Genomic DNA, 16,432 nt, shown 5'->3' with positions numbered 1-16,432 from the left:
TTCTGGCAGCAAACAAAAAGAGACATGACAGCGAATAGCAAAGAAAAGAGAAAATACTAAAAACCCAAAAAGTAATCTGTGCAATTAGTGATACTCTAACATTCTTTTGCAAAGCCAGATAAGAAGCTTTGCATCAAGTTTCTGTGACATATACCAACTCACTGAGTTTCCAGGATCCAACTTTCAACACGCTTAGGATAAGATCAACCCTCGAATAGTTGTCCATGAAAACTTCTCCCAGAAGTCAAAATGCACAGGTGCCACCCTTTCTCACCTTCACCGGAGGGGTGGCTCCCGTTCCAGAGTGCCTTCGGATCTGGCAGCCATTCTGGTTGGGCCTCTGTGGCTTGTTGTTCAGCTGGGGCTTCTTCACAGTGCCTCCATGGTCATTTCTCACAGAATCAACCTTCTCAGCTGTGGTTTTGCTTAAAAGCTAATTAAGACAGATGAGAGAGATTAATTCTCTTACCAAAGCAAGTATATCATTTAGAGGAAGTCCCCTCCTATTTCCAGCTTCCTAACTTATTTAAGATGATAATTCTAAATAGTACAGTTCTTTCTAAATAAAACTTACCACAGAGCTGTTGGCATCTGGTAGGAACTGTCCAAACTCTGACAACAGATCTTCCTGATTTTTAAAAAGACGAGCCACCTGGGCATACACCTCCTGCTCGGTCAATGCTGGAGTGTAGTTTCCTCCAGCTTCCTTGGCATTTCGCTGCTCTTTCTGACAGGAAATTGCAAATAGGAAGATACCATATTAGAGGGCCACTGTTTCGAATGACTCCCCTTTGCACACTTCCTGGGATGTCTGAGAGGAGCTCTGTATGTTATCTACTTGGGCTGTAGTTAAGAAAAAAGTCTATGTTCTTAGCACTGTTTTAACTGCAAGCTTTTAAGTTGAGAAATGAGTAGAAGGTGGTGACTGACAATTTTTTAAAACTACACCAGGGGGCGGGGGACCTGGGTAGCTCAGTCAGTTAAGTGTGTGACTCTTGATTTCAGCTCAGGTCATGATCTCATGGTTCATGGGTTTGAGCCCTGCATGGAGCTCTGTGCTGACAGTGGGGAGGCTGCTTGGGATTCTCTCTCTCTCCCCCCCCCCCCCTCTGCCGCTTTCCCCTCCATCTATCTCAAAACAAATAAAAAAAAAACTTAAAAAAAAAAACAAAAACAAAATCTAGGACAGGGCACCTGGCTGGCTAGATCAGAAGAGCATGCAACTCTTGATCTCAGGGTCATGAGTTTGATCCCCATGCTGAGTGTAGAGATTACTTAAATACATAAATAAACTTAAAAAAACAAAAAAACTAGGACAGTGTATGTGAATGCTCAGGGGACCACTACCAACCAATAAAACACAAAACCTTAGAGAAATGTCTCCTACTGCAGATGAACTACACTACGTAAACCACCCTCTTACTGCCCAGATAATAAGCATCCCTTTCATAGTGCAGTAACTTAAAAATCCTGTCTTGCTGTTACAAGGCAATTAAAGTCAGGCACATCAAATTGGCTTTATAAACACACATCAGTTTCTAACCTGTTGACTTCCAGTAGTAATTAGGGGACATAATAATGGGTATTCAAGTTCTTCTCAGCCCAGATGCCCTCGGCACGTGACCTGGTTAAGACAGGCTGAAAGGGCAACACTCATACCTGATATGTGTGCAAAATCTCCAGGAACGCTTTGTAGATGTCTGGTTGGCCCTGGAACCTGTTCTTGATTTTATTAACATAGTTGATGGCGTGATTAAACTCCACAGGCTGATTGTTCTGCAAGGATGGGGCCGTTCCCAATGAGATTGTCACTGGTGTATGAGGCTGGACAGGTGGAGAACGCGGGGATGCATATGGTGGGAGAGGGGGAGTCTGCTGACTGGCTGGAGTATGTGCTTGTAGTTGGGAAGGCTAAAAAGAAGAAAGTCATTATTCTCCTCAGGAACACAGATGGTCTGACATAGGAAAGAAAAGGTCAAACTAAAGAGAAACAAAGTGTCTAATCAACATATGTCCTTTATTTACTCTGGCCAGGCCATTTAGCCCAACTGAAATCACACTGGGCAGGGGTGGGGAGAGTAGAGAGTTCACACATTTTAATACAGATATTTCAGTCTCAAATTTTCTAAATGCAACCTTAAAAATGGCGACATCTCCAATTACAGGGGAGAATATTTTCTAATGCAGTGTTTAAGCTCACTCAACAGGTGCAAACAGAATAGAAAAAAAAAAAAAACCTCACTCTCCATAAATCTTTAATGTCAAAAGACAATTGTTGCAGAAGCTCCACATAAAAACCTTCTAAACCACCTCTGTCCAGTAGAACTGAGATGATGGAAGCGTTCTTTATTTGCACTGTCCTGTACAATAGCCACCAAGCCACATGAGACTACTGAGCACTTAAAATGTAGCTGGTACAACTGAGAAACTGAATTTATTTTATATTTTAATTAGTTTAAATTTAAACAGTCATATGTGGCTAGTGGCTACTATATCAGACAATACAGATCCAGACCAAGAACATACCCCCGCCATCATCACTTCCATCAATAGAATCTTCTGCTTAGCCTGATATGACCTAATTTGATAAATGGAGTGACTTTTATAAAAATGAGGACCATAAGGGCAGTAGCATAATCTGATCACAGGATGACCATTTCTGCCTGTGCTGTCAAAGTACTACCATACAAATCAAGTTGCTATCTGTTGGGATGCTCATGGGTTCACTATGCAGGAGGTGGGGACAAAAAGAATCCTTGTAGGTTGCTAATGTGTTGATTTAAACAGATATCGAAATATGTGGAAGGTAAATGTGAACCATCTTCTAGGGATGTGACTATAGCATCTTCTCTAATAAAATCACTGCAACTGACGTCTCTGAGACTTAAATAAAGGGGAAATGTCCAAGGAGGGTGCTTTCTAGGGATGTATTTTACATGAGGTAAAGTTCCCAAGTGCTCACCTTGCTGACTTTGGCAGGTGGGGGCTGAGGAGCTGGCTGGGCAGGAGCTGGGGCTGACTGGGCTGAAGGCTGGGAAGGATGTTGGGGTGGTGGCTGAGGCTGGGGCTGGATGCCATGGGTAGGGATCTGATGAACCTGGCCAGGAGTTGTCACGTTCACCATGTCATTGGTTTGCACCTCAATCTTGTAGCCAGGGGGCAAGAAGGTATTGAAGCCCATAATCAGGTCGGGGTGGCCTTTGAACAGCTGGGACACACGACTAATCACTCCTGGAGTGTCAATGCTGATTAAAAACAAAACAAAACAAAACAAAACAACACAACAACAACAACAAAACACATATACACACATGGAAAAAAAAACCCACAAAAATTAAAGTGGCAAGCTTGACCAACACCATAGTAAGAAAAAAATTCACATTCCACTAGGTTCTCTGAACAGTAAGACAGGTAAAAATCAACCTGTGTATTACAAAATCAACAAAACACAAAGAACTCTCAAAGTCCAAAGCCATTTTAGCCTCATATTCAATGAGACTTGGTCACAATTTTGAACAGAATATACATTCGTGATAATGGTCCTATCTAAAGCTGCTATTCCCATACAAGATCCACCCTCTGACACACCAGTATCAATCACTATGTGTCTACATTTTTCATGGGTTACTCTAACAGTGAACCATGCCAGAATATTAGTGCATCCTAAAATGACTCAAAGAGCTGGTAGCCTAATCATTACCAGTCTACTTCCCTAGACTGAGAAAAATTTTAGTTATGAAAAATTTACCAATATGGAGGCTACAAAGGTCTGGAGCCCATCGTTTTCATCAATAAAGCAATCCATAAATAAAAGCATGACTCTGAAAATTAACCCCCCGAAAGGAGGCATCCTTTATCTTTCAGCATATGAGAATAAGCCATATCCTCCCTCCAAAATTAACATTTCAAGTGCAAAGCTTGAATACAACCACATATATCTTTTACCTCTGAGATTTAAATTCCTTCATGATGTCAAGGAAATCATTGTAGACCTGAGGCTGACTACCAAACTGCAGCTTCACCTGGTCAAGATAGGACAGCGCATCCTCCACCTGAGGCAGGGATAAATCTCAAGGTTATGAAAAGAAAATAAGCCAAGAATTTTTAAAAAAACAAATGATTTGTGCCTAAATAAAATTAGCGCAGTAAATGAAAGAAAAATATCTAGTAAATGTACATGAAAATATTAAAAGTTAGCATGGACGCCAATAATAAAACCTGAGCCTAAAATAAAAATCAACTCATAAAGTCTATAGCCTTGTGTTAAATAATTCTGGGGAGGGTGATTAGTGAAAAATCATCACGTTAATATTATTCACTTATTCATTCGTTTACTCATTTCACAAATATCTACTAAGCTAAAAACATACCACGCCAGGCCCAACATGAGATACTAATGAGTCAATGACAAACAGGCCACAAGTCTCTGCTCTATAGAAGTTCATTCTCATCTAGTTGGGAATCCTAATACACTGGGGTAGGTAGGTGGTCACCGAATGCCCAGAAAGCACATGGGGAGGGCACCTCTGCACTAAGAAAAACCCACGGGGACAGAAGGGAAGGCGGCCCCAAGAAGTGATGCCTAAACTGAGTCCTAAGAATGAGTACAAGCCAGCAAAAGTGAAGACAGTGAAGATCTACAAAGAGAGTCAGAGGAAGCAGCATGAGCAATATCCCAGACAGGACATCATCTGGTACACTGGGAAAACTGAAAACACTTTAGTTTGGCTGAAGGATCTGTGCTGAAGAGGAGCAATGGTGGCAGCAAGAGGTGACAAAAGAGGAGACAAGAGAGGAAGCAGGACCTAGATCCCAAAAGGCCTTGTAAATCTTATTGAAAAGCAGTTTAGATTTTAACATCTGCATGTTAGTGTACTCAAATTTGGCTACAGAGTTGACAGTGAATTGGTGTAAAGGAAGGATATATTGAAAGGAGGCAGGACAACCAATTGTTTGAACGACAGTGGCTTGAATTATAGTACCAACCAAAGGAATAGAGAGAACAGGACAAACTCAAAAGCTTTTTAGAAGGTAGAAGTGACAGGGTTTGGGGACTGACTGGATATGGGAGATAAGGGAGAGGGAATATTCACTAAATTATAAATTATTTGGCCATTCACAAAGAGGAAAAAAGACCGAAGGTCTTTCTAGTTAGGAGTCTGATTTAGGACAACTTAATTTTTAGTTACTCAGGAGACATCCAAGGAAACTACTTACTAGGTGTTTCCTATATACTCTGTGGATTATTTAAATTGTACAAAATATCGAGTTTGGGGAAGTTTCAGAAATAAACATGATTTGATAAGTCCTACTCTTGTGATATATTGTAAAATAGAACATTTATGTTCAAATAAGCCACTAAATGGTATTTCAAGAGTTGCCCAAACTTCCATTATGGGAAGCTCCATTATGGGTACCCTTATGCCATGGTTAATCAGAGTATTTCAGTGTTGCTAGAGCACAATTTGTATACTTTGTCAATGCCCACTCATTTTATGGTTGGTTTTTCTGTACCTTAGAAATAACACAACAATTTTTGTTGAAATTCAATGCACTATTTAATTCATATTCAGAACGTTCCATATTGAAATGTTACCTTAAGGACCAAACTGATCAACATAAAACTCATTAAGTTTGCAAAAGAAACAAAGACTGTGGGTGGCTCAGTAAACTGAGCGCCCGGCTTCAGCTCAGGTCACGATCTCACAGTTTGTGGGTTCGAGCACCATGTCAGGCTCTGTGCTGACAGCTTAGAGCCTGGAGCCTGCTTTTGATTCTGTGTCTCCCTCTCTGCTCCTCCCCCGCTCATGCTCTGTCTCTGTCTCTCTCTCCTCTAAAAATGAATAAAAACATTAAAAAAAAGAAAAGAAACAAAGGCTTTGGAAGATATGTACAAATAGCATTCACAACGACATGACAAAGGAGAAATTATCAAAAATAGCATGACGGGGCACCTGGGTGTCTCAGTCCATTAAGCGTCCCACTCTTGATTTAGACTCAGGTCATGATCTCATGGTAGTGAGTTTGAGCCCTGCGTTGGGCTCTGCACTGACAGCGTGGAGCCTGCTTAAGATTCTCTCTCTCCCGGGGCACCTCAGTGGCTCGGTTGGTCAAGCATCCGACTTCGGCTCAGGTCATGATCTCACGGTTTGTGAGTTCGAGCCCCACGTCGGGGTCTGTGCTGACAGCTCAGAGACTGGAGCCTGCTTCGGATTCTGTGTCTCCTCCTCTCTCTGCCCCTCCCATGCTCATGCTCTGTCTCTCTCTGTCTCTCAATAATAAATAAATGTTGGTTTTTTTTTTTTTTAACGTTTACTTATTTTTGAGACAGAGAGAGACAGAGCATGAATGCGGGAGGGTCAGAGAGAGGGAGACACAGAATCTGAAACAGGCTCCAGGCCCTGAGCTGTCAGCACAGAGCCCGATGCGGGGCTTGAACTCACGGACCGCGAGATCATGACCTGAGCCGAAGTCGGCTGCCTAACCGACTGAGCCACCCAGGCACCCCAATAAATAAATGTTTAAAAAAAAAAAAAAAAAAAAAGATACTCTCTCTCCCTCTGCCCCTCTCCTGCTCACACTCTCTCTCAAAAAATAAAAATACAAAATTTTGAATAAAAAAATAAACAAGCACACTATGGCATAATAATAATTACTATAGAGAGAGAAAAACTGCAAAAGCCTGAATGAAAGAAATTATATGTGTTGTGTGTATGTCTGGTCACAGTGAACCGGTGTGAACTAATTTACTGTTTAAATTAGTTATAATTCTATGCTTAAAAACATCCAGCAGGATGGGGCACCTGGGTGGCTCAGTCGGTTAAACGTCCAACTCTTGATTTCGGCTCAGGTCACGATCTCACAGTTTGTGAGATCGAATCCTGCACACTGAGCTCTTTGCTGACAGTGCAGAGCCTGCTTGAGACTCTCTCTCTCCCTCTCTCTTCCCTTTCCCTGGCTCGCATGTGCTCTCTCAAAATAAATAAATGAACATTAAAAAACTGGGGCGCCTGGGTGGCTCAGTCAGTTGAGCGGCCAACTTCGGCTCAGGTCGTGATCTCGCGGTCCGTGAGTTCAAGCCCCGCATCGGGCTCTGTGCTGACAGCTCAGAGCCTGGAGCCTGTTTCAGATTCTGTGTCTCTCTCTCTCTGACCCTCCCCCATTAATGCTCTGTCTCTGTCTCAAAAATAAATAAACGTTAAAAAACAAACAAACAAACAAACAAAAAAACATCCAGCATGACTATCACATTATAAACGAACTATCTGCATGTAAGAATAGTGAGGAAATTGTCTCATTGCCTAGAAGTATAGATCAACTCTTTATAATATGCGGCTCTGGGAACCACAACTTAGAAGAAAACAACCTGGAGGTAGCCCTTCAGAAGCTACAGATTTAGGAAAGCACTTAGGGAGGCTTCCAGGCTGTGGATGCATTTTCTTGGCTCACTTCCACAGGCATTTATCATTGAGGTCCCTACCCTCTGGAAGTTCACAATCTTGGGGAAGACAAACACAAACAATTGTAAAGAGAACTTGCTAGAGATGTGCCAAATATCTATGCTGCTAACATTCAACAAGTAGCTAAATCACACCAAATATGCCTCAAATTATTCAAATCCTCCTTGTCATCAACCTGCCAAAGACAGACAAGAAAGTATAGACAATGCTGATGCTTGAAATAACCTAAGTATTTTCACTGAACACTTCCTTATTATAGAATATAAACGGTTTATTGAAGTTGATTCGAATGCTTGTAAAGCATTTTAAGACTTATCCAAAAATGGCAGGCAATGTGGGAATACTGAATGAAGCTACATGGAGGCACAGAAGGCATTTTACCTCTCCTCGTCAGAAGGGAAATTCAACAAGTTATTGCGCACAGGAATTATACCCAAGAGCAAGAAGAGAAAGAGCACAAAGTCCTGCTTCTTGTCTGCCCATGACTCACTCTATCTATAACCCCAACTCCAAAGCCCTTTCTTGCTTTCTTGACAGTTTCTGTAAAACAGACAAAGCACAATCTATATACTTATACCCAAGTGAGGGAGGTGAGTAAAATCAGTGTTGTGCTTTGACAAGATTGGCTTAAAAAGGATATACAAATATATATTTTTGTTAGTTTAATAGCACGTTTGGAAGCTCTTTTGCAACATTAGGATATTAACTGCTGAACACAGTATTAATATGGAATTAAATCATACCAATACAACTTTAAAAAATATTTTCAGGACTTTGTGAAGTGCGAAATTCACAGCAATAATACAGTTTGGTACACAGCCATCACTCTACAAGCAGTCAACCATCAATATATTACACAAATTTTCCCAAAGACAGAGCCGAGAGTGAAGTTTCAGGCCCAAATAATTTCTACTCTCTTTAAAGACTATGCTTAAGTATGGTCAACTCTTCATTACTTAAGCTAATACAGACAAAGTAAATTTTACAAAATCCCTCTATATAGCTTAACTTTGGTATGCTTTATATTTATGTAGCATTTAACTTCCTGAGGCCAATATTAAACAAGTTCCTGAGGACCCAAACAAATGAGGGCAGGAATCAGGGAGAACTAGATAAAGTACCAAGGAAAACAGAAGGCTGAAATGTTTGCTACACATGGATGTGTTCTTCAAGGGTATAGTGTTCATTCCTACCTGGAAGCTATTTAATTATGCTGATATGACCACATAAAGACCCAACATCTTATCTCTTTATAGTTCTTCAATTCTGTATTTCCTGCACTTGATTTTAAATTTTATGTAAATGTAAAATTAGAAAAATTGAAATCTGGAACATTTGCTGCAACAATCACATACTTTGAAAAGTAACACTCAAGGAAGCACAGAGAGAGGGTTAGCTGGGAACACAAGCTTCACTTCTCCACAGATGCCTCATGAATTTCAAAAGCACTGAAAACCTACAGCACATACTCAGCAGAACAGATGAAAACACTGACACTTCATTCACAATTCTAGTCTTCCCCAATCTTTATAAAGGTTCCCAAAAAAGGAGCATGTGTTTTACTAACGATGGACTTGAAGATGACAGCCCATTCAGCTATTTATAAACAGGGATAAAAAGATTAAATCCTAAGATAATACTGGACCCAGTTACCGTACAGTACGGCAGCCAACCATGTGTATGCTCAATAAAACCTTATGCCATGCTAAGAACTAAGAGTTCAAAAGGAGGTATCTAAAAAATGGACTTTGTTTGTTTTGTATGAAAACAGTCCCTCAATCCTGGACACATCTGAGTACTACGCATTCATACATTCCAAAAACATTTCTTGAATATATTCTCTGGATCAGGCACTGATCCTAAGATGGGAAATCTAAGTAGGTCTCAAAACAGAAACAAAGTAAAACTTCTTGTAATTCAATCCCTCATCTAGCATGTTAAAAGTTATAATGTCACTACTAATAGGCTGAAGCCAGTGCTTCCTGCTGACAGAGAAAACTTTTTAATGGAAGAAGAGGAGCTGAATATCACCTTAAGCCTCTGAAACTGCTGCTGTCCCTGCACTGGTGCAACTGGTGGGGCTGGATGAGCATGACTCTGGACCACCTGGCCTCCGTGGGGCTGCACAGCTGTTGGGTGATGATGGCTGCTGTGAACCGCTGCGATGGCGGGCCCGTGACTGCCAGAGCTCTGTGGCACTGCTGAAACCTGGGGTGGACAAAATGCAGACAAGAAACTTCAAGGCTTCTGCATTCTTCCCCAGATGCATCTAAAAGTCATGCATGTATATCTTTGCACACAAAAGATAATTACAGATCTTCCTTGACTAAATCCATTTTAAGTTGAAAATATCGATATCTAAGTTGAAAATGCATTTAATACACCTACCCTATTGAACGTCACAGCGTAGCCTACTACCTTAAATGTGCTCAGAACACTGACGGTAGCCACAGTCGGGCAAAATCATCTCACACAAAGCTTATTTTATAGGAAAGTGTTGAGTATCTCATGTGATATGTTGAATACTATACTAAAAGCGAAAAGCAGAATGCAATGGTCATAAGGGTATAAGCATCTGACTCTTGATTTCAGCTCAGGTCATGATCTCACAGGTTCGTGAGTTTGAGCCCCACATGGGACTCTTGGGCTGACAGCACGGAAGCTGCTTGGGATTCTCTGTCTCCCTCTCTCTCTCTGCCCTTCCCCTGCCTGTGTGTGTGCATGTGCTCTCACTCTCAAAATAAACAAACTTTTTTTTAAAAATCCAGATTTAAAATTCCAAGTATGGTTTCTACTGCACATCACTTTTGCACTACCGTAAAGTCAAAAAACTGGAAGTCACGCTATCCTAAATAGTGAACTATCTGTAATTAGAAACCCAAAATTCCCACAAAAGGGAACTGGTGAAATAAATTATAGCCCACCCATATTATAACAGAATTCTCTGCCAAAAATTGTATGGCTCAATACTTCTCAAACTATGGTAAAGGACCAGTCTTTTCTTAAATTCCAATCCATCATGGGGCACTACTTTTAATAAAATACTATAAAAATGAATTACTAGAGAAGTAAAATAAAAAAATACATAAGCTCAAAATTGTCATTACATTTTACAGATATATTACAAAATTACTGTGTCCAAATCGCTAAGTTTCTAAACATTCTCAATTTCTATACTTATGTCATTATAGACTAGTAAGAAAGTATACACATCAACCATCTGTGGACCACACTTGGAACAGCACTGATACAGATGCATAGATTTTAACATTACAAAATGTTCACAATCCATAAGTTGAATGTATTCGTGTTGTACACAGTCTTAAACTTAAATATTTCTTAGAAAGCACATTAAAAAGCAGTATCTAAAAATCAATAAAAAGATTTTAAACCTTAGATGATGAACATACAGCAAAACGTTAGCATTTTATCTTGTGGCGGGATTAGAGAAGATTTTTACTTTGTTTTATTTTGCTTATCCTTATTTGCTACTTTTAATCCTTATTTGTTTATTTTGTTTATCCTCATTTGCTAAATAAAACTTTCTTCCAAACTGTTAGTGGTTTGGCCTCAAACATAATTATTTTCTATTCTTTCTCTCATCCTCTTGTAAGATCAGAGTGAAATAAAGCCCAAGCCCCTTTCCTTCCATTTCTATTGCAGAAAATGCTACATAAAATTTCCAAAGCTTTTTTCATTTTCCTATTTCAGAACTGTTAATCACCACAGAAGACAACTAAGGACAAGATACCTGATTTGCCATGTCTCCACAATAAGGAGTCTAAACAACCTGAGACTTCGTCTAAACAATGGAAGTTGTATACCACAACTTAAGAGAGGATGTTTCCCCCCTCACCCAGACCCCATAAATTTATAAGGATTCCCCTAGACAGAGGGGAGGGTGGGAGACAGACGACTACTTACAAATCCACACAAACAATACTACACATTAGGAGTAAAAAGACACTATTTAGACAATTCTAAATGCTCTAATATGTCTCTTGAAAGAAGGGTTATTATTCTGAGCTTCTATATTCCAACATGCATGTTTTGAACAGTTTTTTAAAAGACTATTAATTGGAGCTTATAAACACTTGAGATGACAGGCTTTATGTGAGCACATTATAGTTCCTAGCCTGTGAATATATGTGATCATCCCAAGTGTAGGAAATAGTCCCAAGAAAACAAGCAGCCTTTCTTTCTTCTAAGACCAAACCTAAAGATTCGATTTGTAGCAGTCCTCTGACTGCAGTCCTCAGCCCCTTATGAGGGCACGATACTGCTTCAAGGGGGACTCCTGATAAAGAATGACACCTAAGGACTCACCATCACCTACTTCACCTGGATTTCCATCTTCTTTGTTTTCTTATACTAAATTCTGAGAAATTTATGGAATTATGAATTGTTAGGTCAAAATGGAATTAAAGATTCTGACACAAACTGTCAAATTGCTCTCAAGAAAGATTACACCAATTTATGTTCCCCGTACCAGCCATACTGTTCTAAAAGTCACTAACGAGTTAGGCTGAATAACGCCTCTCTCTCCAGACCAGTTAAATAAATTATGGTTCAGACTGACCTAGAATGGAGGAATATAAATGCAGTGATTTTTTAAAAAATTACTTAAGGGGCGCCTGGGTGGCTCAGTCAGTTGAGCGGCCGACTTCGGCTCAGGTCATGATCTCGCGATCCATGAGTTCGAGCCCCACGTTGGGCTCTGTGCTGCCCACGCAGAGCCTGGAGCCTGTTTCGGATTCTGTGTCTCCCTCTCTCTGACCCTCCCCCATTCATGCTCTCTCTCTCTCTCTGTCTCAAAAATAAATAAACGTTAAAAAAAATTAAAAAAAAAATTACTTAAATCTATACAAATGTATTCAAGTGGACAGTTGTCTGCTATATATTAAGTGAAAAGAGCAAATAGCAGAACAATGTATACTGTATCATACAAATTATGTAAAAAGAAGTGTATCCAGATAGGTAGGCAGGTAAATACAGATACGCTTGTATATGCATACAGTTTTGGACACCCAAGAAATGCACAAATCGGTTAAAGCCTGAAAAGTCAGAGGAAGAAGTCATCTTATATCTTTAAAAAAAATAAATAACCATGGTGATATTTACTTTCATAATTAAAAAGGGCAAAACCCAAATTCCTTCCATTTCCACAAAACAGAGTAAACACAGAAGAGATGAAAGATCATCATCGGCCAGGACATGGACAAAAGGAATATACAATGCTGGTGGAAATATAAATTGGTACAACTCTGAAAAACAATTTGACGTTACCTGCTAAAGGTGAAGACGCTCACACTCTATGACCCAGCAATCCCTCTCTCTCCTAGATACCCAAGAAAGTCTTCTTCATGTGCCCTCAAACCTACTGAGCGGTCTGCAAGATAAGAAGGAGTTTGCACCAGAATGTAAACCAACTATTTCACTAATAAGTACACTGTTTAATTCAGCTGTCTTTTTTTCCCCATGGCAAGGGTTTTTTTAATTAAAAAAAAGTAGCACATTGATTTAAATTCTGATGCAAGCTTATCTTGTCATGGATTGCCACCATGAGCACCACTGCACTAGGAGAAATACCTAAAATCAGCCACACAGCACCTTTAAAACAATAAAAATCTGGAACAGCCTGATTGTGCAGCAACAGAAAAATGGATAAATGGAATATATTCATGTAATTAATAACAGTAAAGATGACTCAATTATTTACACACAGAAATACAGGTAAGTCTTGGGAACCACACTGAGAGAAAAAAAGTGAGTTAATATAGGGGCGCCTGTCTGGCTCAGTGGAAAGGGTATGTGACTCTTGATCTCAGGGTTGTGAGTTCGAATCCCAAGTTGGGTGTGGAGACTACTTAAAAATAAAACCTTAAAAAAAGAAGAAGAAGAAAATATATGTTTTCATTTACATAACATTCAAAAATACCAAACTAAACAATTTTATTGTCTAGCAGTATAAACAAAATGATTTAGGGGCACTTGGCTGGCTTAGTCAGTGGTGCATGCAACTCTTGATCTTGGGGTTGTGAGTTTAAGCCCCAGGTAGGGTACAGAGATTACTTAAAAACACTTAAAAAATAAAAATAATTTTAAAAAGTCTGTGAGGTAGGTACACAAGTATACATTATTTTTGTCATTTGTTACATCTTACTTACACATATACCATAAATATAATTTTACATGTAACTGAATGCTTGGTAAACAATTTTTTTAATTGGATGAAATCACCAATGCTCCTCCCTTACACCTAGTCCCTTGGTAGGCTCCAGTTTACCTGATAGCTGGGTGTCACAGAGTACTGAATTCCCGTGGCTGACTGCATGGTCTCAGACACTGCTTCATATACAGGAGGGGCAGGGGCAAGTACCCGGTGCTGGTGAGGAAAAGCCTCTGTGCTACCAGGGATCCGACGCTGCTGGGCCGCATACACCGGTGACTCCTGGTCATCCAAACGTCGCTTCATTCTGTGCTCATGCTCAGTGATGCACTACAAAACCTGCAGAAACCAAAAACATTGACATGCAAACCAAATTCACACTCCAATGTGATGTATACAACTTAGATGGAGAGTCAGATGCTCTTTCGGCTGAGCCACCCAGGTGCCCCTGATGTGTACAACTTAGGACAAGTTGCCCAAATTTATTATAAGCTCAACTCCCAGAACCAACTGTCTATTCCATGCTGGAGATGTGATCACTGGCTAGTTTAAGTGCATGACTGCACACACAGCCCCCACAGTAGATAGTGTTCCATAACCAAAAGACAGAAATGTAAATAATCACATAGTCTGAATTTGGGACTACACAGTTGAAAAATAACCTCCAATTTAAAAAGACAAAAGTATACCTTTCTTTTCTTTATTCTCTAGTTTTCTCCTCAAATGCCATCATTCCTAATATTAATTACATGTTTACATGCTACAAAAACATTCAAGTACTTCTTCGTAACTCCACTCAAAACCTAGTACTATAATTGTGGTCTAATTTTTAAAATATCAATTGTTTAACAATTAAATGGTATCATGAGAGAGCACCAGGCCAGGAGTAAGAGGACAATGGTGCTAGACTTGCTAATTTAAGGGGCTATGTACATTTCAACAACTTCCTCATTCCATGTGAGTTTGTTTCTCCAACTACAAAATGAGAAGGTTGGAAAAGATCATTTCTAAGATTTCTTCTGACTCTAACAATCCTTAACACTGAGGAGATTCCAGAGTCCCTTGTTAATATTCCTCTGTGGAAGGACCCTTTCTTTCCTACAGGATACAAACAGTCTAATAATATTCTGGCTGGGAATCCAGTCTGTTCTTCTCAGGGCTTTCCCAACATCTCTAAGCTTCTTCTAGGTAGGGTCCTTTCAACTTTGTCTGCATTGCCCACAGTCCTCTCACAGACACTCAAATACTGACTATGCAGAGGGAAAGAATAACAATAATAGTTAACATAATAATAGCATATCTGGAGTGCCTGGGTGGCTCAGTCGGTTAAGAGTCCAACTCTTAGCTTCAGTTTGGGTCATGATCTCACAGCCATAGGACTAAGCTCCTCATCAGGCTCTGCACCAACAGCACAGAGCCTGCTTGAGATTCTCTCTCCCCCTCTCTCTGCCCCTGCCCTGCTCATGTTCTCTCTCTCCTAAAGTAAATAAACTTAAAAAAATAGCATATAATGAAACCCAAGGACCATTCTACACAGTTTACAAATATTATCATAATCCCCACAACAACCCTATAAGCAAGGTGCTATTATTCTCTATTTTATGAATGAAGAAACTGAAATACAAAGATTAAGTAAACTGCTCAAGGCTGCACAGCTAACAGGCAAAGCTGGAGTAGCAATTCGCCAAATCTGCCTCCAGAGCCTGAATTCTTACCCACTTCACTATCTCCTATCTCTCACAGAAGAAGAAATAAAGGAGGAAGAGTCCCTTTACTTACTTAAGACACACATGCACTGAGCAACTTCAGCTTTCTTTAACCTCTCCCACACTAGGCTCATTCATCCTTTTTTTCAGCCTCAACCCCATAGAGTAAGAAAGCTTTTGCGGCATTCATTTATTCAATTAGCAAATTCAGGGAGCATATATGAAGGTGTTAGGTGCCCTACAAAAGCTTAGAAACTAGTTGGGAAGACCACATACAGCCTCACTAGTAATCAAAGAAATATAAAGTAAAATGATAACTTACCCCAAAGCAACAGGCAAAAATTAAAAGAAAATGATGATACTGAGTGTGGGTAAGGGTATAGGGAAATACTACTGGTAGAAGTTTTAAAATTGGACTGTTTGGTTGGCAACTTGCGGCATTCACTAAATTTTTCAATTGAATTTAAAATGGGCAGGGGCACATGGGTGGCTCAGTCGGTTAAGTGTCCAACTTTGGCCCAGGTCATGCTCTAACGGTGTGAGTTCAAGCCCCACATTGGGCTCTGTGCTGACAGATCAGAGCCTGGCGCCTGCTTCGGATTCTGTGTCTCCCTCTCTCTCTCTCTCTCTGCCCCTCCCCAGCTCACACTCTGTTTCTCTCTCTCTCTCTCTCTCTCAAAAATAAACATTAAAAAAAAACATTAAATTTAAAATGGGCATACCCTCTCACCCAGCAATTCTACTTCTAAGTATCTTATACATCTGCCAAGTATATCTACTAGAGCAAAGTAAGAAAAATCTAAATATCTATCAATAACTGAATAAACTTGATACATTGATATTAGGAAAACTATGTAGCAATTAGAAAGACTGGGGTTCCTCTATAAAGAAAGCCCTCCAAAACATACTATTAAGTGAAAAGAACAAGCTACAGAATATATACAGTGTGATCTCAACACCCACACACTATGTACTCTTAAGATTTGTGCATTTTATTGCAAATTTCGCATCAGAAGGAAAAAGCTATAAACAAATACTAAACTCTAGATAAGGACACGCATATTCCAGTAATTAGGTAAAAATGTACTAATGTTTGA

The 16,432-nt window shown here is 39.8% G+C and overlaps 1 protein-coding gene across 1 annotated transcript in view; it reads right to left on the bottom strand.

Moving 5' to 3' along the window:
* SIN3A (SIN3 transcription regulator family member A) overlaps positions 1-16,432 on the bottom strand; it is a 70,282-nt gene that overhangs the window by 40,012 nt on the left and 13,838 nt on the right. The window contains exons 2-8 of the mRNA XM_042988353.1: positions 13,747-13,968; positions 9,492-9,668; positions 3,946-4,052; positions 2,963-3,245; positions 1,660-1,911; positions 575-727; positions 275-433 (exon numbers count right to left, since the gene is read on the bottom strand). Coding sequence (XP_042844287.1) covers positions 275-433; positions 575-727; positions 1,660-1,911; positions 2,963-3,245; positions 3,946-4,052; positions 9,492-9,668; positions 13,747-13,935 — 1,320 coding nt within the window. The 5' untranslated portion in view covers positions 13,936-13,968. The remainder of the gene's footprint in view (positions 1-274; positions 434-574; positions 728-1,659; positions 1,912-2,962; positions 3,246-3,945; positions 4,053-9,491; positions 9,669-13,746; positions 13,969-16,432) is intronic.

Source organism: Panthera tigris, chromosome B3 (genome assembly GCF_018350195.1).
Source record: "Panthera tigris isolate Pti1 chromosome B3, P.tigris_Pti1_mat1.1, whole genome shotgun sequence".
NCBI lineage: Eukaryota > Metazoa > Chordata > Mammalia > Carnivora > Felidae > Panthera > Panthera tigris.
Note: the sequence above shows the minus strand (reverse complement) of the source record. Positions and strands in the feature narration are given on the sequence as shown.